At 48.6% G+C, this 25,383-nt stretch overlaps 1 protein-coding gene across 2 annotated transcripts in view; it reads left to right on the top strand.

The window, feature by feature from the left end:
• Nucleotides 1–16,650: 16,650 nt before the first annotated feature.
• OPHN1 (oligophrenin 1) overlaps nt 16,651–25,383 on the top strand; it is a 138,732-nt gene continuing 129,999 nt past the window's right edge. For both annotated transcript variants that reach the window (XM_060249713.1, XM_060249711.1), the window contains exon 1: nt 16,651–16,804. In XM_060249713.1, coding sequence (XP_060105696.1) covers nt 16,651–16,804 — 154 coding nt within the window. The remainder of the gene's footprint in view (nt 16,805–25,383) is intronic.

Here is a 25,383-nt window from a genome sequence, read left to right as displayed (position 1 = left end):
GCAGCAGCAATTTCATGTCCTCTTTCCAGTTCTGTCAAGACGACATCAAGTCCCCATCTGTTAGACTCCCGTCAAGGAGTTTGCATTTTCAAAGTTTTAAAAAGTTTCATGAAGGGAAAATTTGGATTTGGGGGCGGGGGGAAGGACTAGAAGCCAGAATACAAACGGGGAAAAAGAGATAGATTACAATTGTTTCCTTTTCAAGAGAAGAGAAAAATCTACTTCATTGTACCTGCAAGTATTCAGGATTATTACACAGACGCTGCCTTTGAACTCTAGAAACATTCTGTGACCTTTTGATAGTTATACAAAATCCTACTATTTTGTAAAATATTTGGTAGCAAACTTCAAGTCAGATTGCAAAGCCAAGTTCATACATCCTAAGCGTCTAAAAAGAGAGAAAGAAAGGAAGAAAGAGAAAAATTCTGGTCTTTATCCTAAAGCTATGTATCTCTAACCTCTAAATGTATATTAAGATAACATTCTAATACAAACATTTTCTATAATTAATATTTTAACAATATAGTCTCCATAAAAAATTAATCTATATCTCCATTATTGTTACATTTGCTTAGCTCCATCATTATAATCACCAGCTAAAAATACCCAGCTATTACTTATAACTATTACCTATGACATAGTTTTCCCTAACCTATGATAAAAAACCTTTAATACTTATTCATAGTGCCAATAAGAGAAGTTCAAGAAAATTTGAAGTGGAGCAATGTGACTTAGCATAGGTACAAGCTTGTTAAAAGAAAAAGAAAAGAAAGCTTCAAAGCCATAGACAGAAAAGGGTCCCATTAATCAAGAAGGGAGCCTGAGTTGAAGACCCACCAAGGACTCTGGAGTGGGGGAAGGAGGCAAATATTGGTTGGTCTCCCCAAGGACCTGTCGGGAGGAAGACCCAGCCCTGTCAACTTGTCCTGTCATCCTGGCCTGTTGTGCTCCCTCTCCCAGCTTGACTCCTCCTAGGCTTGGCTGCGCCAGCTTCCAATTCCACCCGTCAGGCAGCTTTGTGCCTGGGGTGCTTGTAGGGGGGGGGGTGCTCAGAGTGAGACTCCTGCCTGTTCAGGCCTACCCACCTGCACCTCAGGGCAACAGCATCCGCTTGGAGGCATTGCCTCTGCTCACCTGAGGCTACCTGTCTGGGGTCCAGCACACAGAGCTTGCCTCTGCAGGCCTGCCTTGGACTGCTGGAATGGAATCCTGGTCCCCGGCCTGGTCTCAGCTCTCACACCGACCTCAGACTGGAGGGGAGAAAAGGAGCCCGGGAAGCTCTGGCTTGGAGACAGGGAGCCAAGGCGGGCAAGGACCTCCTTTCCTTTGGCGCCTCATATTCCTTGTGGCACACACAGTTCCATAGGGCTAGACTTGATCTCACAGGTGGTCCAAAAGCACCAGAGAAGGCCACGTGACTGTGGCTCCCAAATATGTCACAACAACTTGTTGGGTAGGGCCACTTGGACTTAATTCAAGGAAGATGATGGGTGAGGTGGAAGCACCGGCAGCAGCAGGCCAGTTTAAACAAGAGGCCGCCAAGTGCCAAGCATTCTGGGAGCAGTTCTTCTGCTCAGCCAAGCTCCTGTTTAAATTGAACTATGATTATTAGGGTGGGGGAGGGTAGGAAGGGCTTTTTAAGGCCATCAAGAATAACGTCAGTGGTCCAGGGGGGGCAGCAGTGGGAGGGTTTCTAGTGTCCTGGCCCCACTGATGGACCTCCTGATGGCACCTGGTTTTTGGGCCACTGTGTGACACAGAGTGTTGGACTGGATGAACCTGAACCAACATGGCTTCTCTTAGGTTCTTATGTATTTAAAATATTATATCTGAATATAAGGCTGCATAAAATTTGCAAACAAAATACAATTTCACATCTACATTTGATGGATTGCAATCACCACAATATGCATTTCAGCCCCCCAGGGCCTTCCTCAGTGGTCAGTATATAAAATGGTACAAAGACCCACATCCAGGAAGAGAAATGATCAGAGGCCAGGTGTTGCTTCTAGAAATCAAAGAAGGGCAAAAAATAAAGGGAACAAACACAATTATTTTATGTGTTAAATTTATTTTTAAAAACATTAACTTTGGAATTATTTTAAGCTGTTACCTTATACGATGTGTGGTTACTTAAACTTATATAAAGTTGGCAGTCCATAACCTGCAGTTCCCTTCTGTGCAGCCTGGTGGAGCAGGATGCGAGGTGCAAAAGTGTGCTGAGAGGGTTGAGCCTGCCTGTCCTGGCCAGTCACGGGGCAGAGGGCAGAGCTGGGAAAGCTGCCCAAGCAGCAGCCTGGCCCCAGGCAGGTCTGCAAAGCCCCCCCCCCTTCTGCTGCTCTCGCTCGGAAATCTCTGACCAAAAGACGCTCAAGTTGGTCCCCTCTGGACATTCTCTGTCAGCAGCAGTGCCGGATTGAACCCTGTGGAGGCCTAGTTAGGCAGTCAAAATCTTGGGGCTCCCTTGCAAATTGTCTCAGAGTTGGAGGGCCTCCCTGCTGCCTATGGCCCCTGCTGCAGCCGGCAAGCACTGTTCCAAAAGCCCCTTTGACAAAATCGTGCCAGAGGGGCAAACTTGGCAACAATGCCAGCAGCACCTGCTCCAGGCAAGTTGGGCAAAGAGTGACTCAGTTGCTGGCTGTGTGTGCAGGCTGGGAGGGCTGCAAGCAGGGGGGAATGGTGGCGGGGAGTCATCCCAGGGCCCCTAAAGCCGTGGGGGCCATAGGCCTGTGCCTACTTGGCCTCATTGTTAATCCAGCTCTGGTCAGCAGCAGGTCTGTCCAACCTTTGTTTGTAGGCTTTTGGTGGCTACAGATGTTGTGCAGTTGGGCATGATGGGGCAGGTTTTATGTATTGTGGATTTCAGCCCCACTGTTCTAACTCTTGCTTTAATGCTTTGTTTGCTTCTGGGATCACTTCTTCTTGGAGTTGGACAAGAACCTCAGAAATCTTCTGAGTAAACAATTATTATATAAGAGACTATGTGTTGTTGTTGTCGTGTTACATAAGCAGACATGTGCCTCCTCTATGTGTGAGAGCTGAAGACTATCTTCACACAGAGAGGGAGAAAACTGTGGCTGGGAAACTGTGTGTGTCTGTCGGGGGTTTGCGGAGCTGCTTTTGGGTCCTCTCTTGTACAAGTGGCACAGCCAAACATCTGGATGGAGCAGCCCAGCACTGCCCTCCTGGGTACCACAAACTGCATATCCTCTCCCCCCTGGTCACATGGCCACTCCCTGCTCCATCTACTGCGCAGGGGAAGGAGACTGGGACAGAAAGCCAGGAGAGGGTTCTGTTGAGATTTGAGCTGAGGTCCCCAAACTTTTAGAGCCTGTGTGCATCTTTGGAATTCTGACATAGGATGGTATGTGCAGCAACAAAATGGCTGCCATAGGAGGCACAACCAGCCACAAAATGGTTGCTGCAGCTTCCTTTCAGTCACACAGTGTCATGGGCGATGATGATGATGACTGGGCGGGTTTCTCACTTAGGCTTGCCAATCCCCAGGTCCCAGCGGGGGTTCTTCCGCTTTCCCATGCTCCTTCCCGCCCCCAGTCAGCTGGCTGGTGGAGGAAGCCCCGCCCCCAGAGGGCCATGTGCGTTTCCTGCTCCGGAGGCTTCAGTCTCCGATTGAAAGGCTTCCTCTTGGATGGGGTGTCTGTGTTGCTTTGAAGAAGTTGGCAGCAACTCGTGAGTAGAGAGGCCAATCCCTCGCTGTCAAGTCTGCTGATTTCAATAACGAGTCTTTGTAGAAACAAAGTATCATAGTTTATTGAATACAGAACTACAGAGCAAGATAGTCATTGAAGGACTGGGGAGCATATACATTGACCCAGCTTTTCAAGGTACAGATCAAAGAATTCCTGCGGGAGGGGCCCTCTATACAATCTACTTTCACACCAGGATGTTACTTTCTCCCTCAGTGCGAGGCCTTGACGCCTCCAGACTCCTACATGCACTCGGCCTGAGAGGGCTCAGTTATCTTGTTCCCATATCAGCATTTCAAAGCGACTACACAACAAAGACATAGCAAGGCAGAGGGGAAGGAGGGGTAGTTCTCAGCAGCTAGTTTACAGTATGCTTTACCCAGAATCCTTTACCAATGAACCAAAGTTACAGAACCATCACTTTATACATATCAGACTTGACACTCGCTTCAGAGTCGCCTTCCTGGCTCTGCTCCCAATGTCCCCAGATATTTCTTAAATTGGACTTGGCAACCCTATTCTCACTTGAGTTGGCATCTGAGCCCATAGTTGCCCCTCTAGTGCTTCTGAGGTTGACAGCTTGTTGTCAGCATCCCCCAGCCCTGACCCGGCAGCAGAGGGAGAGGAGGAGGCACAGCTGCAAGCAGGGAGCCTGCCTCACTTAGGGTTGCCAAGTCCAGTTCAAGAAATATCTGGGGACTTTGGGGTGGAGCTAGGAGACTTTGGGGGTGGAGCCAGGAGACATTGGGGGCGGAGCCAGGAACAAGGGTGTGACAAGCATAATAGAATTCCAAGGGAATTCTGGCCATCACATTTAAATGGACAGCACACCTTTTTAAATGTCTTCCTTCCATAGGAAATAATGAAAGATAGGGGCACCTTTTGGGGGGGCTCATAGAATTGGACCCCCTGGTCCAGTCGTTTTGAAACTTGGGGGGTACTTTGGGGAGAGGCACTAGATACTACACTGAAAATTTGGTGCTTCTACCTAAAAAAACAGCTCCCCCAGAGCCCCTGAAACCTCCAGATCAATTCCCCATTATACCCTATGAGAATCAATCTCCACAAAGGAAATAATGAAGTGCTCAGCAGACGTTTCCCTCCCCCCCGCCCCTCCCCCCGTTTCTGGAGACTCTGAAGCGAGGGATTGGCCTCTCTACTCACGAGTTGCTGCCAACTTCTTCAAAGTAACACAGACACCCCATCCCAAGAGGAAGCCTTTCAATCGGAGACTGGAAAGTCACATGGTCCTCTGGGGGCGGGGCTCCCCCCCCCAGCCAGCTGACTTGGGGCAGGAGGGAGCTTGGGAAAGCGGAAGAACCCCCGCTGGGACCTGGGGATTGGCAAGCCTAGCCTGACTCACTCCCATGGGTAGCGCAGTTGAAGGAGCCACTACACCGAGACTAAGTGGCCTGGTGGAGGGACACATGCCTACAAAGAAGGCAGTCACTGAATCCTGAGTTCTAGCAGGAGCTTCCCAGCTTGTTAACTGGAGTACCACTGGAGGCCCATTTAGCCCCCTGCTCAGGGCTGGGCTCTCCGAGGAAGCAACAGGCCACTTTTGGCACAACTTGTGTCCACTCGGCCCTTGCATTCTTGTTCATACCCTTTGGCTTTCTGACTTCCAGCTCCAGACAACCTCCCTTTCCACCCTCTGACTTGGCATTCTGACTCAGCTTTGGTTTGAACTCTCTGGCTTGACCCTGGACTGGACCGGGACTTTGCTCTGGCCTGCACCCAGCCCCTGACACACAGTGAAGATCCTTGCACTGTGATGAAAGCTGCTGCCAAAGCAACACTTAAAAGATTTGTACAGCCAATGAAATCTCCAGTGGCCAACCAGAAGCCTCACTGGGCAAAAGCACCACCTGCCCCGTCCACTTTCTAAAAGTATTTGGAAGGTGTCAGGTAAGGGTATTCATTTGGAGGGAATTCATCAGTTCTGACTGTCAAAGGTCGTGGCTGGCTACATAGATGGTGTCATTAGGAAAGGTGTGGATTTTTGGACCAAGGATTAAGCTCTTCTGTCGGGAGATGGCTTGCACCTCATAAGGGTAGAAAAAATATGTTTGGTATAAGCCTTGCAAACCTAATAAGGAGGGCTTTAAACTGAATCCTATGGGTGTGTGAGACAAAAATTCAAAGCCTGTATGATGCCAAAAACTGGACATAAACCACTAAAGTGGCACATAAGCTAAGGAATATTAACTCACAAGTAAGTACAGAAACAAAAACCTCAGGGAGCATAAAACATGGATTCCAATGTCTCTACACTAATGCACAGAGTACAGAAAACAAGCAGGAGGAACTGGAAATCCTAATACAAGACTATGACCTAATAGGCATTACTGAAACTTGGTGGGATGACACTCACAAATGGAGTATTACGATTGAGAGATACAACTTATTTAAAAGGGGACAGACAAATAAGAATGGGCGGGGGAATAGCATTATATGTAAAGGAGGTATATACTTGTGAAGTAAATACATGAATCTGAGTCTTTGGGGGTGGAGCCAGGAGACTCTCACATTTCCTTAAGCAAACAAGCAAACAAACAAATAAATACAGCAGTGCAGTTCCCCTGAACACAGTCTTCACTTCCCTATTCCCCAGCAGCTGCACATCTTTGCAAGCACACACTTTTGTGATCTTACTGGGACAATTTACTCGCAGGAGTTGTTGAATGTAACTATCTGCTCTATATTCAACCAAGTTCTTCAGACTAACACAGGGAAACCAAAGGTTCTAGTTTACTATTTACTATTTTACTGTGCAAATGACTTCTGAAAGGAATATAAAGCAAACACAGTGACTGGGCTAGTTTTCCATTCTTACTCACGGCTTCACAGCTCACTGTGTGCAGCCACCATTGTTCTACCAGCTCACTCCGCCCTCATTCAGCCTGGTCCCTACAGATTAAAGGCACAAACACCTTCCAAAAAGAAAGCAGTTTCTAAGCTTCTTCTAGCCTTCCAAGGTGGAAAGGCACGTGGTGGTTGTTGGGGCGGGATTTCCCCCAGCCAGCCTGCTGACTGGGAGTGAGAAGGAGCCTGTGAAACCAGGGGATCCCCTGCTGGGACCTGGGGATTGGCAAGCCTAAAAGAGGGCCTCATAACCAAGGATGAATGTAAACAAATAACCAGTGCTTGTAGAGAGAGAGTTAGAAAAGCTAAAGCTGAGTATGAACTTAGGCCAGTGAGAGATGCTTAAAAAAATGTTCTTTTCTTATGTTCAGAGTAAGAAAAAAAGCAAGGACATGGTAGGCCCATTGTGAGGACAGGAAAGCGAAATATAACAGGTGATGAAGGGAAGGCAGAACTGCTCAATTCCTACTTTTCCTCAGTTTTCTCATATAAGGTACCCAATGTGGCAAAAATAGAAAACATGATGAGTTCTGAGGACCAGAGGAACTAAATCCAAGAGAATTTGTGGACATAATTTCTGAGCCTCTGGCCGTTATTTTTGATAATTATTGGAGAATAGGTGAGGTGCCAGAAGATTGGAGGCAGGTAAATGTCCTGATCTTCAAGAAGAAGAAAAAAGAGGATCAGGGTAACTTCCAATTGGTCAGCTTGACATCTGTACCTGGAAATGTTTTAGAATAAATAATCTAACGGTCAGTCTTTGTGCATTTAGAAAGGATGGCTGTGATTACTAACAGCCAGCATGAGTTTCTGAAGAACAAGTCATGTCAGACTAACCTTATCTCTTTTTTTAGAAAGTTACTACCTTGCTGGATCAGGGGAATGCCAGAGAAATAGTCTATCTTGATTTCAGTAAGGCTTTTGATAAGGTTCAATATAATATTTTTGTTGAGAACTGGGCAATATGTAGTTTGGATACTATTACTGTTAGGTGGACCTGTAACTGGCTGACAGATCGCACCTAAACAGTGCTTGTGAATGGTTCCTCATCCTTTTGGAGAGGAGTGACAACTGGAGTGCCTCAAGGATCTGTCCTGGGACTTGTTTGGTTTACTATCTTTATAAATGGCTTGGATGAAGGAATAGAGAGAATGCTTATTAAATTTGCAGATGATACTAAATTGGGAGGGGGTCACAAATATGATAGAAGACAATGATACAGGATGATCTTGACAGGCTGGAAAACTAGGCTAAAACAAAATGAATTTTAACAGGAATAAGTTCTAAGTTCTGCATTTTGGTAGGAAGAATAATCAAATTATAATTATAGGATGGAGGAGACTTATCTTGGCAGTAGTATGTGTGAAAAGCATCTAGGGCTGTTAGTGGAGCATACACTGAACATGAGTCAGCAGTGTGATGCAGTAGTTAAAAAGGTCAATGCAATTTTGGGCTGTATTAACAGAGATATAGTGTCCAGATAATGAGACGTGATGGTATTGTTATACTGTGTTCTGGTTAGACCTCATCTAGAATATTGTGTTCAGTTTTGGGCACCACATTTTAAGAAGGATATAGACAAGGTGGAAGGGGTCCAGAAGAGGGCAACAAAGATGGTGATGAGTCTGGAGACCATGTCCTATGAAGAAAGGTTGAAGGAGCTGGGGATGTTTAGCCTGGAGACAAGACGACTGAGAAATGTGATAACCATGTTCAAGTACTTGAAGGGCTGTCAGATAGAGGATGCTGTGAAATTGTTTTTTTGATGCCCCAGAAGATCAGATCAGAACCAGCTGGTTGAAATTAAATAGGAAGAGTTTTCAGCTAAAGATTAGGAAAGACTTCCTGACAGAGCAGTTCCTCAGTGAAACAAACTTTCTCAGGAGCTGGCAGGCTCTCCTTCTTTGGAGGTTTTCAGACAGATTCCAGATGGCCACCTGACAGCGATGCTGATTCTGTGAGGCAGATTGTGGGAAGGAGGGCAGGAGGGCTGCATCAGTGCTTAGTTCTTGTGGCCCCTTCTTACATGCCCAGGGAAATGCTGATCACCACTTTGAGGTCAGGAAGCAATTTTTCTACAGGTCAGTTTGGCCAGGGATCCTGAGGGTGTGGAGAGGTACTTGTGAATTTCTTGCATTGTGCAGGGGGTTGGACTGGATGACCTTGGAGGTCCCTTCCAGCTCTAGGCTTCGAAGATGTCAGTGAGCACCATGGAGCCCACAGGCGGCATGCTGGGGAGCCCTGGTGTAGAGGGATGAAGGGAGACAGACAGGCCAGGCCAAGGAGGGACACGTAGAACCTCTGCACCTTTTATTTATGTGTGTGTGTGTTTGTGTTTTGACGCCCAACTGCTCTTTCTGCATGTCTCATCCCCATCCAGCTTGACAATGCAGAAGCAAAACCAAACCTGCATGCTTGATTCTCCAAGTTGTGCTTCTCTATCACCGTTTCCATTTGCATATTGCTTGTCCTCAGTTGTTCCTATAATGTCTGATACAGTTTGATGCCACTGCATATAACATTTCTGGTTTCCCTTAGAGGGCGCCATTTCACAGCAAATCAGGGCTGCGGCCGATGACAGGATGAAGCCTTGGCTGGCTGGAGAAAGGCCATCATCTGATTGTGGCCCCTTTCCTTGATGTGTCTCTGGCTGAACAGCTCCTGATGGAAGTGTTTACTCCCTCCCTCTCTCCCTCCCTCCCACTAACAGGCTAGAACAAAAGGGGCGAAGGCTGCATGAAGTGGCCAAATTTGCGGATGACACTAAATTTTTCAGGGTGGTGAGAACCAGAGAGGATTGTGAGGAACTCCAAAGGGATCTGTTGAGGCTGGGTGAGTGGGCGTCAACGTGGCAGATGCGGTTCAATGTGGCCAAGTGCAAAGTAATGCACATTGGGGCCAAGAATCCCAGCTACAAATACAAGTTGATGGGGTGTGAACTGGCAGAGACTGACCAAGAGAGAGATCTTGGGGTCGTGGTAGATAACTCACTGAAAATGTCAAGACAGTGTGCGTTTGCAATAAAAAAGGCCAACGCCATGCTGGGAATTATTAGGAAGGGAATTGAAAACAAATCAGCCAGTATCATAATGCCCCTGTATAAATTGATGGTGCGGTCTCATTTGGAGTACTGTGTGCAGTTCTGGTCGCCGCACCTCAAAAAGGATATTATAGCATTGGAGAAAGTTCAGAAAAGGGCAACTAGAATGATTAAAGGGCTGGAACACCTTCCTTATGAAGAAAGGTTGAAACGCTTAGGGCTCTTTAGCTTGGAGAAACGTCGACTGAGGGGTGACATGATAGAGGTTTACAAGATAATGCATGGGATGGAGAAAGTAGAGAAAGAAGTACTTTTCTCCCTTTCTCACAATACGAGAACTCGTGGGCATTCGATGAAATTGCTGAGCAGACAGGTTAAAACGGATAAAAGGAAGTACTTCTTCACCCAAAGGGTGATTAACATGTGGAATTCACTGCCACAGGAGATGGTGGCGGCCACAAGCATGGCCACCTTCAAGAGGGGGTTAGATAAAAATATGGAGCAGAGGTCCATCAGTGGCTATTAGCCACAGTGTGTGTGTGTGTGTGTGTGTGTATATATATATATTTGGCCGCTGTGTGACACAGAATGTTGGACTGGATGGGCCATTGGCCTGATCTAACATGGCTTCTCTTATGTTCTTATGAAACAACCAGAAGATCATCTGGGACTATAAGAAAAGAAAGAGTCACATTTGAGAACATAGCGGGATGGATGAGGACCAAAGAACTGAAGCTCAGCCCACACAAGACTGCGGTGCTGCTGGTCAGCAGAGACTGTGCTCGAGGGCTGTGGAGTCCACTTGTCCCAGAGGGGCTGTCCTTCCCCTGAGGGAGCAGGGCCCCAACCCCCCCGCAAGATTCTGCTGCTGGCTCCTGGGCTACTGCTGGAACCAAGCTTAGGTCTCCTCTAGGGCATGGATATGCTATTACCAGCTGATAGGCCAGCTTTGGCTATTCCTCAAGAAGCCTGCTCTGGCTTTGGTCTCCACTTAAGACGGCTGTGATGCAGCTGAGCTGACATGGTGCTGCCTTTGAAAACTACCTAAAACTTCAGTCTGTCCTGACCTGCACTGGCAGACCTTCTGCTCCCAGACACAGAATCACAGTTGGAAGGGCCCACCCAGGCTAACTACTCCAGCCCTCTGCTCAATGCAGCATCAGCCTAGCATCCCTGGTAAGTATTTGTACATCTGCTGCTTAAAGACTGTCGTGGAGGGGAAGCTCACCGCCTCCCTAGGGAACGGATTCCCCTGTTGAAGAACCCTGACAATAAAAAAGTTTCTCATAATATCCAGATGGTACCTTCACACCCTTAATTCTTTCAACCCGTAATTGTGAGTCCTCTCATCCTCTGCCACCAACAGGAACAGCTCCCCGCCCTCCTCTAAGGGACAGCCCTTCAACGACTTAGAGAGAGCACTCCTGACCCCCCTCATTCAGCCTCCTCCTCTTCAGATGGGACATTCCCAAGTTCCTCAGCCTTTCCTTTGCATCCTTCTTGGCCTCCATATTCCAAAGTGCTGGTTGTTATCAGCTCAGGGCTGGCGTCCTTCAAGGACTGCGTCCTCCTGAGCTGTTCAGCCTGCTCAGATCCTCTTCCTCAGCTCTGATGGGATGGGGACAGGGGGCCACTGGAGCCAGGGCCTTTTCAGTAGTGGCACCTTGCTTAGGGAATGCGCTCCCCCTTGGGGCTCACCATGGCTTTCCTTATTGCCCATGTTTCTTTTGACTGAGCAGTTCTACCTTTTAAAGCTTTTTTTTAATGGTCTGCTTCTAACCTGACCTGACAATTGTTTTATGAATACGATTTTTGACTGCCAAAAAATGTTTTATACTGTTTTTATGCTCTGACTTGTCTTTGAACTCATTGTATTATTGATCGTTTTAGCATAGTTCAAAGAGCCCCGTGGCGCAGAGTGGTAAAAGCTGCAGTACTGTAGTCGGAGCCCTCTGCTCACGACCTGAGTTCGATCCCAGTGGAAGCTGGTTCAGGTAGCCGGCTCCAGGTCGACTCAGCCTTCCATCCTTCCAAGGTTGGTCAAATGAGTCCCCAGCTTGCTGGGGGGGGAAGTGTAGATGACTGGGGAAGGCAATGGTAAACCACCCTGTAAAAAGTCTGCCATGAAAATGCTGTGAAAGCAACGTCACCCCAGAGTTGGAAACAACTGGTGCTTGCACAGGGGACTACCTTTTTTTTTTAAAGGATGATTTGATTGTATTGCAACTTACAAATGCTGCAGTTGGGAGGCCATTTTAGAAGAGGCCACCCTTTCTCCTCCACAGCTCCGGCCAGGCTTGAGTTCCGTGTTGTCATCCCAAACCAAGGCAGCTCACTCCTTTTCTTCAGAGTGGTTGTGTGACCCTGAGGAGGCCAGAAAGGTAAGACATAAATTTAACAAATAAATACTTGCATGCAAAGGCATGGCTTTTCTGTAACTCTCTGTGGCCGTCACACGACTGATTAATTTATTGGCTTGCTTGTTGTGAGAATGCAGGAGACCTGGGATAGGGTGCCAATTCCAAGATGGGAAATCCCTGTTCCGTTGGGGTGTGATTCTGAAGCTGCCATTTTCTCCAGTAAACTGATCTCTGAAGATGAGTTGAAATTTGGGGAGAACTCCAGCCCCCACCTGGAGGCTGGCAACCCTAGGAATGAGAAGGAAGGAGTACCTTTGGAGCAGCATGTGGCTCATTTCAGTTTCCTGAAGCAGCCAAACATGAATAGCATTTGGATTCCACACCCATGCTCCACTTCTAGGGTTGCCGGCTCTGGATTGGAAAATACCTGGATTTACCTGGCGAGTGGTGCCTGGGTTCTCCAAAGCAGCCGTTTTCTCCAGAGGAACTGATGGCTGTCAGCTGGAGACCAGTTTTAATTCCAGGAGATCTCCAGCCACCACCTGGAGGCTGGCAATCCTGTAATGGCTTCAAAGGTGAGCAGCATCTGACTAGAGCCCCTGTCCTTCAGGGATGAAGAGCCATGCTGGATCAGGCCCGCATTGAGTCCAGCATCCTGTTCCCTGCAGCAGCTGACCAGCTGATTTAGAGGGCAACAAACAGAGCATAGAGTTCAAGGCCCTCCTTAATACTTCCTCCTGGCCCTGCAGTTCAGAGGTATGAAGGTCCCCTTTACTTACAGGGACTTGTTGCCGTGGACTAGTAGTCTCTTTCCTGGCTCTGTCTAACTCACTTTCAAAGCCACCTGCACTACTGGCCAGCTCTGTGTGGCGGGCAGAGAATTCCCAGGGAATGTTTGGGTGTTTGCCATCTGGACCCAGAGACTGACTCATTTTCACTTTGCCTAGTACTTACTTAATGTTATTTATAACCTGTCATTCTCACTGGGATTCCAAGCAGATTACAAGATGTAAAACAGAGCAATAAAACAGCCAATGAACAGCCAAGGATTACAGAACTAGAGAGCGATGCAAACAACAAACTATTTAAGACAAGGTTTACGGTAAACAATACAAAAAGTGGATTATGAAGAACAGAACAGTGCAGTAAGAGGTGATACCTACGATAATGATTGCAGTAGATGACAGTTTTGTCCATTGTAAAGGTGTCCTCGTGGCCTATTTGTTCAGCTATAGTTCTAACTAGGGATGGGTATGAACCGGGAAAATGGTAGTTCATGTTGGTTTGTGATTCATTTGATTGCCTAAACCAGAGGTTTATGTTGGTTAATGGTTAATTTCCCAAACTGGTTCATAGTTCATTTGGTTCAGGTGTTAGAATAGCCCCCTCATGAATCAGAGAAACCAAACTCACAGGAAGTCTTCAGCAGGCTCTTCTCCACCAGCCCTCCAAGTCTGGCGAAGATTGGATTTGGGATGTCTGAGTTATAGCCAAGCAGATGCCCCCAGGAAAGATGAGCTCTAGCTCCCTCCCTAGTTCCCTCCCTGAAACCCCAGCAAGGAACACCTTCCCAAGTGGGAGAGGTGTTTAAAAAATTGTCCCATTGTGTGGGGGAAAAAGAGGTCCCTCAAACCCTCCCCTAAATCAGTCACACTCCAAACAACAACTGAACTAACTCTTCTCTCTTCGTGCTGCAAAGTGAAAGCAGCTGAGTCAGGGTGTGGGATTATACCCGTATATAATCTGCTCCCCAAAGCAGAATGGTTGGCTCCCAGAGCTGCCAATTAAGCTATGGACAACTGCTTTGGGTCTTTCTAGGGTTCTCCAAAAATCTACTCCAGCATTGCCTAGGAATTGATTGAATCGGTGCCAGGCTGTCTGGAGAAAGAACAGCAAAAACGAACCAGGCAAGCCACCGTGGAAAAAAGGCAGTTCATTTGTGGGTTCAGGAATGATGCTGCCCAATGAACTGGTTCAAAACAAATCACAAACCAGCCTGGTTCATTTCTAGGTCCATGCCCACCCCTTGTTCTAATCCATTTATAAAGATGCCCTCCTAAACATTTCTGTTTTGCACATTCTTCAGAATGATAGAAGTGTAAAATATTCTTATCTCCTTGGTTGGGGCTGTTAATCACACAGACATCCTTTTAGGCTTCGTGGTACTTTTCTTACTTTGAGATGTGCATTCTGTGTGTGTCTCAGTTCGTGTGGTTTCAAATAGTTTTGAATGCTGGTAGAATCAGGCCAAGGTCACTTCTGGTCCGGGCTGCTGTGATTCAGCAGGGCTGCGATGCGTAAGAGCTTGCTCAACCCCTGCATGTATCCTGTTTGGAAGGCGCTGGGCTGCCAGCAGCTGCGTTTTACGAGCAGCGAATTCAAGCACGCTTTCTGAAAGAGGATATTCATTTCCACCTGGTGACTTCCTCTTTCTGCAGTTGGAAAAGGAGCCTTATTGTCTGATGTGTAAGCAAATGTGTTTGTTTGAAGTTTCTGGTTGCTAATTATTCCAAGGGGTCACGATCCCAGGAAAAGACGGTGGCACCAGTGTTCTGGCATGGAAAGCTATTGCTTTTGAAGAATCTTCCTTGTTGTTAATCTAAACCATATTTTGGGAGTAGAAAACTGGCATGAAGGGAGAGACTGAAATCAGAAGCCTAAAATCTTTTTCTCCCGAGACATCTTAAAGCCAAATGGGTTGATCTGCAACCAAAGGCAGGCTCAAAGTAGCACGGGACTGGAGGGTCACCCCTATCTGGCTTCACTACTCGCTCTTTCAGCTTTAAGCACTGCTCTCTCTTCCCACCCTTCCCTCACAAGGTGGCATCTCCCTGCATAGAAGCACAGTGCCTCTGACTTCCAGGGTTTGGAAGACAAAAGAAGCTTGCCAGCAGACGGACCCTCCTTGCCTCTTATCAGAAATCTGGCATCTGGTCAGCCAGTAGATGAACCTTTGGCAGTGAAAGCTGAAAGTGAAACCCCCAGAGTGAGGGGTGGTCCGACCTTGCCTCAGGGGTGCCTGTGAGAGGCACCAGCTCTTCACTTGATTGCCGGCTTCATGCAAGAAAGAAGAGGCACTTTTCAAAGTTGAAGAAAAGAATAACATTTCTGTATCTGAAGAAGATAATTTGAGAAGTTTTGCTAGCAGCTGAGTCCGCTTGCGGAGAGGACAGGATAAAAATTTAAATAAATAAGTAAAATATACATTAATAATCAGGCTTCCAGCTTTTTGATTGGTGGCTAACTTTCCAATGTTGTAATTCAGTTCTTCTTCTGTAATTTCCCTATCTATGTTTTTGTGTGAGTAGCCATTGGATTTTCTTGTTCATGACATTTTGTTTATTTACTTTCCATTTATATCCTGCCCATTCCAAATGGACTCAGGTGTAGAACCGTCCCAGTCCTGCAGGTCTGCTTGCGATGACTGGTGGCTAACAATCAAAACAAAACCAACATCTCAGTTTCCGATATAAAATGATGACATAATAATTTACAATTTAAAACAAAATATTGGTGTTTTACAACATATTAAAAGCTTAAGCGGCTCAGATCCTACTAGGCTTTCCATTTATCGGTTGGTGGTCCTTCTGGTGGAGTTGCCCAGCAGAATAAGAGTGGCAGCCTTCTCCCCTAGTTGTTATAGGCTTTTTAAAAAAGTGTGGTTTTTCAAGCCCTGCGGAATTGGGAGAGATCCCGCAGGGCTCTTATGGCCTTGAGGAGAGCATTCCACAGCATTGGTGCTGCCACTGAGAAGGCCCTGGCCCGTATAGCGCCCAGTCTGGCCTCCCTTGGTCTGGGGATGGACAGTAGATTTTGAGCTCCTGAACGCTGTGCTCTCTGGGGAACATATGAGGATTTCTTCTGTACATATTTTTAAAAACAGACTTCATCAATATTTCCATGTCAGTGGGTAGATTTCCCCTACCCCCATTTGTGCTGTTACATTTTGTAAAAAAATGCACCACCAACTCCCATCTAATTTCTGCCTGGGGGGGGGCACTTTGCTTGCCCTGCCATCCAAGGCAAGGGGGGGGGGGTGGGGGCTAGCGATCTGCAGGGACGGAGACCAACTCCCTGGAGAAAATGGGAGCCTCAATGGCCTGCTGAAGTCCCTCCCCTTCAGGCTCCACCCCTTGACTCTCCAGGATCATCCCAACCTGGAGCTGGCAACCACGAGGCCACACTTGGGGCCTTCTCAGCCAAACTCCTCCCCCTGCCTCCAAATGGGGGGGGGGCGAAGGCTTTCCCGGGGTGTCGGAGCAGCCCTCCGCTCCTTTCTGCGGACAGCCTCTGCTCAGCGCCTGAGTGCGAGCCCAGCGGAAGCTGGTTCAGGCAGCCGGCTCCAGGGGGACTCCGCCTTCCGAGGAGCTGGGGGAGGCAAGGGCCACGCACCCCGCCAAAGGCCTGCCGTGAGAGCAGCGCCTTGGTCCTGCCTGCCGGAGGGCTGCAGGGAGGGCGCGTGCCTGCCCGCTAAAGCGCTGCCTCTGCTCAGGAGCGCCGCCCAGCGGCAGCCAAAGCGAGCGCAGCCTCGCGAGCGCCTCCCCCCCTCCCTCCCCTGGGCGCGGCCTCGGGAGCTCCGCCTCCTGGCGGGGCTGGGGCTGTGCGGCGCGGGGGCGCGCTTTGTGGCGCGGATGGCGGGGGCGCGGCGGCGGCGGTGAGGGCGGGAGGGAGGGGCGCGATGGGGCACCCCCCGCTGGAGTTCCGCGCCTGCTACCTGGACAGCCCGGACTTCCGCGAGCGCCTCAAGTGCTACGAGCACGAGCTGGAGCGCACCGCCAAGTTCCTCAAGGAGGTCATCCGCGACGGCAACGCGCTCATCGGCGCCCTGCGAGGTCAGTGGGGCGGGGGGGGGGGGCTCCTCGGGGGGGCCACCCTCCAGCCCCGGAATGCGAGCTCGCCCCCGGGCGACAGAAGGCGGCAATGGGTGCGGGGCAGGGAAGCCAAGCCCTTCACCCAAACGGCCCTGGCATCGCCCCCGCCCCGCCCCCAAGGGAGCTCGGGGCCTGGAGAAGGTTTCTTGGGCTGGAGCTTTCCGGCGCCCTCGGCGGCCGGCCGCTGGACTCCCGCAGCCCCTCTTGCTGCCTGTGGGCTGCCGTCCCGGGGAGCTCCTGCCAGGCGCTCCTCTCCTCTGCGGGTGCTGGCAAGCCGCAGGGCCGCAGCAAGAGCAGCAGGCTGCACGGGGCTTCTCTTGCTAACTGGCTCCTAACGGCCACGGGGAGCTGTGGGGCTTCTTGGAAACAGCATTCTTTTGTGGCAGGGATTCTCCTGGAGTGGGGTCAGACAAAGGCCTGGGATCAGACCCCCCCATCTGCCAGTCTGCTGTGAGGATGAGATGGGCTGTGAGATCCCTGTGTGCTGCCGCTGACGTGATGGAGGAAGCATCAAAGGGCATGAGGTTGCCCACATGTGCAGCTTCGGACCGCTCAGCATGCCTTGAGCTATGTGGGGCTCTCCTCTTTCCTTCCGCCATCAGCCTGCCACTTTTCTCATCCACGGCCTCTTTTCCTCCCATGGATGCTGCTGTCACTGCAGGGCACAGACTGAACATGCATGTTTGGAGGGAGTGGCCTGTGGCAGAAGCTGGGAATGAGCAGCTGGGATGCTGCAGGCTGGGTCCCTCGCAGGTCTCTTGCATTTCGCTTGCAGCCTGGCCTTCCTTGAGAGAAGTGCTGCTGCTGGACAAGGGGCAAGACCACTGCTGGATTTCAGCTTCTGGAAACTCCGCAGGAAGAGACGTTTCCATCCTGCACACCTCGCTTGACTTCTTGGCCAAGCAGAAGAATCCAGAGGTGACCAATGTCACTTGGGTTTAGGAATGGTGGAAGTCCCATTTAAAAACTCCTGCAGAGCCGTTTGCCAAGCCCCTGATCCAAATGGCCCAGGCTCCCCCAACCCTGGCCATAGCTCATTCTATCTACACTCCCTTCATATTTGTGCTATGAAGGATACACTGATTGGTGGCTTCATCCCCTCCAGATGGAAAAGAATTAGCTGCTTGAACTGATGGCAGGAAGGGGAAGGATTAAGCACTCCCCCCTCCTCACTGGCCTTCCATTCCCAAGTCTGGACTTCCATGGCTGTTCTTCACTTTTTGCCCCATAGCCTGTGATGCCAGGTCTCTTTGCTGCCTCGAGCGCTGGGTGCTTGCAGGTGTGTTTGAGCCAAGGCGGCAGCTGAAGGGTGGAACTGGCCCAGCCCAGCAGCTCTGCTTGCGATGACTGGGCTCAGGACCCTGCCAGGGCTTTTGCCAGCTGGGTCGTTTCCTGGTCCCAGAATTTCGTTCCCAATTAATATCAGGAGTAGGTGGAGTATCAGTAGGTTTTTCTACTGTTCTCTATGTGGTGCGTTGGGCCTTGGAACTTCCAAAGGCCACTCTTTCCATGGCCCCCTCTTTCAGTGTTATTTTCAGCACATCCCAGTTTTAAAGGGCCATTGTTTTCAAAGGGTGTTGGGTCTCTCTTGCGGACTCCGGGTCTTCCACCCCTTGAAAGGGTGGGCTTAAGGGCGGGCTCCTGCTGCCCCTCCCGGCTCCCACTGCTGCAGAAACTTCCAACATTGTTTTGATGTTGTTTTGTAATTTGAAATAATAATCATACTCAGGCTGAGGGAGTATTGACATTTCCCCAGTATTGATTATAAAATGAATAAATTTCCAACAGGCTACAAGTTTTGCCGGTGGGGGAGGGAACCTCTTACTTGTGATCTGGCTTTAAGGCCGGTTTGAAGGGCTGCTAAAAGCGACCAAAGTGGTCCATATGGAAGGGAAAGCAGCAGTGCTCACTGGGATATGAAATTGACTGTGCCTATTTAAAGCAGTGGGCAGACTCAGGAGAGCCCTAAAGGACAGGCAGGGGGTCTTTCAGCATCAGATGAGAAGGATTTTTAATCAGCAGCTGTTCAGATTTTCTCTCGGCAACACAATGCAGATGTCTTGTGCTTGCTTTCCAGCCCACCCCGGTCTTCTGCTGACTGTTTGCTGAACAGGCTGCAATCACAGAGGGGTTGTTCTTCATGTGGTCTGATGTTGTTGCCCACATTTTGCTTTTGAGGTAGAACTCCTAGTAGTCATGATGGCATCATTCACTTTACCCATCCATGAAATCTCAGGAACCAGGGTTGCATCATCCACCAGATGCAATGGCTTGTGGCCTTATGCAGATGTAGCTGACCACAATGACTCAGTTTCCAGGGCCCTTGTCTGGTGCTTCTGTTACCGGGCCAAGCAAACTCCCCCTCCCTGCCAGCTTCACTTTCTCCTTGAACCCACGTATGTGCTGCATCGGGCCCCTTTTCTCTTTGTGGAAGTTCCATATGTTGTACCTGCTCAGCTGGCAACAGAGCAGCCTTGGATAAGATGTTTCTAAAGGATTAAAATTCTAGAAAGCATAAACTTGGATCCTAGCCTTTCTTTCTGTTCATGGAAGAGGGGCAGCCTAATTTTTGGCCAGTGATCCCATCAGCGGCTATTAGCCACAGTGTATCGTTGGAACTCTCTGTCTGGGGCAAGTGATGCTCTGTATTCTTGGTGCTTGGGGGGCACAGTGGGAGGGCTTCTAATGTCCTGGCCCCACTGATGGACACTTTTTTGGGCCACTGTGTGACACAGAGTGTTGGACTGGATGGGCCATTAGCCTGATCCAGCATGGCTTCTCTTATGTTCATGGCATTCCTGCATGTCCTTTGACCCGAGGGGCTGAGAAGTTTGCAGGGGTGGCTTGTGTACTGGACCGCCTGTGCCCTTCCACCTCTTCATTGCCCCAGGAGTATAAGTTGTTCCCTGCAAAGATTTGCTCTGCAGGCATCAGTATGTCCAAGTTATTTGGACTCCTAAAAAGAACAAGTACAATGCTCTGGGTCTCCTAGCTAGCCAATGTGAAGGAGCTATTTTGCAGCCAGATATGGGGGTTTCTGAAAGTGAGATGGCCCCTCCCCCCCGCCCCCACTTATTCCACACCTGCATCTTTCGGCAGCAGTAGACTCAGACAAAGCAAGCTGAGAGACTGGGCATGTCATTTGCAAGAGGGGTGGAAACATTTGCTGTCTTCAATGACTTGATGGCATGATTAGTCCCCTAGTCCAAAAAGCTGATCAAATAAATGGTGACTGACCAGGGAGGTGTTCTGGATTTTTTTCTTTAGGAAAGCCTAGTTTCCTTAGACTCTTGATGTTCTAGGCAGTGGATTCCTGTGGGTGTGGGGTGTGAATGCACTAGCTCCTGAGGTTATTTTAGTGCTCCCTGCCCATCTCTGCTCAAGTGCTAAGCAGGGCCAAGAGAGCTTGTTTGTCTTTGTTTGGGAAGTGGGTGGGTGGAAGTTGCAGGGGTGAGGTCCTTACTGAGCCTGTTTCCTTGTCATAGGAGAACAGAATTCAGTAGAGCCTCGCATCTGTTTGCAAGTGCATCAGCAGAGCTTCTTGGAAAGGAGCAGGCAGGCTCATAAAACAGTATCACAACCACCAGTCCTGCATCTGATTGCCAAGGGCACCCATGTGCCCCCTGCACAGAAGACTCTGCCCAGGTTCACTTCCCCCATAGGTGGAGCAGCGGCCCCAGACTCCACCCAGCAGGTCAGGAGCTGTCCCTGGCTGATGGCCCCCACTGAGGAAATTGATCAAATGGTCCAAAGACAACCTTTCACATGGAGTTATTTTTGCCCCAGCACTGATGCTCACCAGGGGCTTTGGAGGACTTTTCAGCTATGGCCTTCTGCTTTCTAGTAGTCTCTCAGACCCCAATGAAACCATCAACTCTAAGGCATCAGGTCTTCTCCAGACCACACTCTGTAGCGAATACAGGATTCTCCTCCTTTCTGACGCGTCTGTTTGGGCCTTGAGATGGTTGTTGGATCAGTGGAACCATAGCTGGGTAATAGATGGGGACCAGAAGGACTTTTTGGAGATGTCATGTGGGGTGGGTGTTGCTTTGGAATGTAGAGGGAGTTGTCTTTTGAGAGGTTTTGTCCCCAGTGACCTGAGTTTCCGTGAGTGCCTTTTCACAATAACATTCACAGTCAGTGTTGGATGTTAGGAGGGCTGAGGCATGTTGTCTTGGACAGAAATAATTTTTGTTCATTTTTACCCTAATGTTTTCACAATGAAGAACATCAAAGCAAAAGCAACAAAATGCTACAAAAGTTAAACAACAGAGTCGCAACAGTCATTGTACAGCCCAAACAGCAGAACTTTCAGTGAAATACAGAAACAAGTGTCCAGCCCAGCAGATTCAGGCCAATGCCGGACGACGGAAGGAGTGGACAGGGCTCTCCTCAGCCTCACCAGTAACAAGTTCCACCAGACTGGGGCAACAACAGAGCCTTGGACTGGGCCACAGAGGGGTAGCCCTGGCCAGTGGCCGAGGAAGCAGGTGGTTGGTTGTGTGGGTCTGTAACTGGTACCCAAAGACTGTGTAGGACAGATAGAGGCTTTCATGTCTTCTTTGGAGTTTGCATAAAGCTTACAGGCCCTTCTGTGGTCTCCATGATGGAAGAGAATAGGCTTGTGGTTAGGGAGATGCAACTGTTATCAGCTCTGTATCCAAGGAACCGAAATGCTGACATCTGCTTCTGGGTATTTAAAAATAACCTCTTTGGGTGAATGTCCCATCTTGACAACAAATATTGCAGTGTGGCAGGGCTGATATAATTGCATGGGCTTTATTTTTGTTCAGACTTCATGTCTTACTCTCTGCGTGTGTGTAGTGGGTGCAGGGAGAGAGGGAGCTCCTTGTGCTGGGAGGCAGTTGTGGTATGCCAGGAGTGTATGCACTATGGGTACAATAGATTCTGGCATTTCCAGTGGAGAGATCGTAGGTAGGAAGCACTAAGAGAGAGAATACTCTGCTTGAGAGCCATGGTCAATTGGAGAGGATGGTTCTCAGTGTGGAGGACCAGAGGACCAGCTCAGAAGTCGTTGGCTCTTTGGTGTTCAGCTGCCCACTGCTCAGCTAGGGTGACTTTTCTATACAAAAGTGCTCTTTGGATGCTAATGTGACTGGGAAGACACGTCCTCAGCAGGATGGTCAGCTGGAGCACACCAGTGGCTTCCTTGAAGACATCTGCCCTGAGGAGCAGTTCTCACCCCCCTTCATCATGTGGACTGGTCCTTCTTTTATCTTGTTTGAGAAGTTCTGGTGCAAAAGTCCCAGATGCAGCCATGGCTTCTGCTCCTCCTCCTTTCTGGTGTTTCATTTGCCTTGGCTTTGTGACATGTTTGAAAAAGTGATGCCGACTTCTTCCATTTCATATTATTAACAAAGCACCTCTTAATTCCGAATTAATGTTCTGGGAGTTTGTGAATTGCTGTCATGAAACCTATGAAGTATGTCACTTATTTCCCTGCTCCCTTTTGCCATCAAGTGTCACTGATTCATGGTAAACCTGTAGGGCAGGGGTGTCAAACCTGCAGCCTGCGGGCTGTATCCAGCCCCCACAGGGCTCCTATCAGGCCTGCGAGCAACTCACTGTTTTCTTCTTCCTGCTGTGTTGCAGCTTGTTTTGCCAGACTCAATTGCACAGAAGCTATGGAGCAAGGGAGGTTGATTTGCTAGGCTCTCTCAATTCAACAGGAGCTACAGAGCAAGCAGTTTTGCTTTGCCAGACTCTCTCAGTCGCACAGTAACTATGGAACAAGAGAGCTTGCTTTGCCAGGCTCTCAGTCACACAGCAGAGCTACTGAGGCAAGCCTCTCTTCCTTTCATTGGCTGAGGCTCCTCCCCCTCCTCATTCCCTGCAGAGGGAGGGAAAGAGTGACAGCTTGCTTTGCTCAGTTCTCTCAGTCACACAGGAGAGATACAAAGCACCTTTAAGACCAAAAAAGTTTTATTCAAGGAATTAGTTCTTTGCCTTGCTACAGAAGGAGAGAGAGCGTGTGTGTGTTTTGCTGGACTGTTTTGCCAGGGCTGTCCTGGGTGCAGCTGGGTTCCCCTTCTGTTTTTCACTGTATTCATGCTTTCATGATCTAGTCTTTCTCAGTAGGAAAGCAATGTGAACTGTCTAGATGAAGAATAATAATGAGCCAATGAGGTGTATTAGGCTGAGAGCGTGTGTCCAGACCAAGTTCATCCAGAACATTTCCTTTGTAGACTGAGGATTTTGAACCTAAGCCTCCTAAATAGTAGGCTAACACTGACCACTGTACATTGCTCTGTCTCTATTTTGCACTGCCACATAGGAAGAGTTGTAGTTATTTCTCTGGGGAAGACTGTAGTTTTGTAGACAAACACATAGCCCTTAGTCTATGTCATAGTGCCTTCTTATGTTCTTGACTAGCACAAGAAGCAACTTATGCACAAAAACTTGCAATGCCCAGCTGTTACATGATTTCCTTTGGGTCTTAGGCTCAAAGCACTGACTATGAGATTTCTGTAATGAATGTCAGTATATCAAAAGTAGGTTTGCAACTTACAGATACACAGCTGAACAATTTTAATTTAATTTTAATATATTTATATCCCACCCTCCCCTGATGGGCTCAGGGCAGCTAACAATCGTTAAAACAACATAGAATTTAAATAGAATCACAATAAAATCATTAAAATCATTTCATACAATTATAATTTCAGTTACAGTCCCTAGGATCCAAGATGGCGTCCTTTCTGATGCTATATAAAGGTCACAACCATCACCTTGAAGTGAATCTGGAACACCATAGGCAGCCAGTGCAGTGTTTCCAGTGCAGGTTGAAAGAGCTCCTGTAAAGGTAGCTCCATTAACAACCTGGCTGCTGCGTTTTGCACCAGTTGCAGCTTCCAAATTTGTGTCAAGGGCAGCCTCATTTAGAGGGCGTTACAGTAGTCTATTCTCGAGGTGACTGTCTCATGGATCACTGTTGCCAAGTCGCCATGCTCCAGGTATGGAACCAACTGCCTTATCCGCCTAAGATGATAAAATGTGGATTTGGCAGTGGCTGCTACCTGGGCCTCCATAGTCAACGAAGGCTCCAGGAGCACCCCTAAGCTCTTGTCCCTAGAAGCTAGCGCTTCCTGAACAGCATACTCAAGGCTTTTTTTGTAGAAAAGAATCCAGCAGGAGCTCATTTGCATATTAGATCACACACCCCGACCCCAAGCCAACCAGACCTGCGTTCCTGCTCAAAAAAAAGCGCCCTGATTACTCAAGATTGCTCCAGCACAGACATTGTCTCCAGATTTTGATGGAATAATTCAGAGCAAGAGGGGTTGCTTATCAAACTGTTATATAAACAGAACATCCCAAGAGAGCTAATGTTGTAGGCATGTTTTAAGTTTTTAAAAAATCTTTAATTGAGTTTGTCTGTGCCCTTGATCTCTGCTTCCTGGCATTACATTTGATGACACACATGCCCAGCCTGGCAAGGGCTCATTTATGTCAGAACCGGCCCTCATAACAGATGAGTTTGACACCCCTGCTATGGGGCAAGAGACGAACAGGTGGTTTGCCATTGCCTGCCTCTGCGTGGTGACCCTGGACTTCCCTGGTGGTCTCACACCCACTGACCTTGCTCCGCTTCTGAGATGTGACGAGGTCAGTCTAGCCTGGGCCATCCGGAAAATGAGGACGCTCCCCTTTCCCCGAAGATTGCCATTGTTCCCAGTCAAGAACTCCTGGCAATTGTCGTTTAATGAAAGGGCTTGAAATCTCCAACTTGGCAGAGTTCTAACCACACAGTCATTAGAGGCAGGAACATTTTATCCTGTGTGTGGCCAGTCACCCTTCTAAACAGCTGGAGTGAAGACAACCCTGCAAACCTGAAGGAGCCACTCTGAATCTTCCCTGCTGGAGGGGCTGAGAAACCGTCAGGATTTTAGTTAACTTGTTAGGGCAAGGAAGGAGCTGGCGGGGTCAGAGGTCAGCGAGATGTTGGAGAGAGCCCTCCTGCTGCACCTTTATCCAGTCTGCAAAATGCTGCATTTTTTTCTTGGGATATTTTTGTCACATGTTACTCCAGTCCTTTCTTATCTTGTAAATTTTTATAAGGTCAGCATTTGCATGATAGTGTAGGGCTGTGAGGCCCCAAAGAATAAAAAAGCTTCCCATTGAGAGGCAGAAATCATTCTTTAGCGGTTTGCATGGTCTGCCACCTGTTCTCTTCAATGGCTAAGTCCCTTCGTCATGTTCTATGCCGGGGTGGCCAAACTTGCTTAACACAAGAGCCACAGAATAAATGTCAGATGTTTGAGAGCCGCAAGACATGAATGTCAGGTGTGGGAGGATGGATAGATAGATAGATGCGGGAAGAAAGCAACTCTAAATGCATTCTCCAAGCCACCCACTGACTTGGCTTGGAGAAGTGTTTTAAAGAGACAAAGGCCTTCTCCAAGCTCGCCAATAGGATGTTGAAGGCTTCAAGAGCCACACAATATGTGTGGAAGAGCCACAGTTTGGCCACTCCTGTTCTACTCCTTTGGTCTGTGCAGAGTCTCCTTTGAGGAGCTGTT

This window comes from Heteronotia binoei, chromosome 11 (assembly GCF_032191835.1).
Source record: "Heteronotia binoei isolate CCM8104 ecotype False Entrance Well chromosome 11, APGP_CSIRO_Hbin_v1, whole genome shotgun sequence".
NCBI lineage: Eukaryota > Metazoa > Chordata > Lepidosauria > Squamata > Gekkonidae > Heteronotia > Heteronotia binoei.
This window is presented reverse-complemented; position numbering and strand designations above follow the sequence as displayed.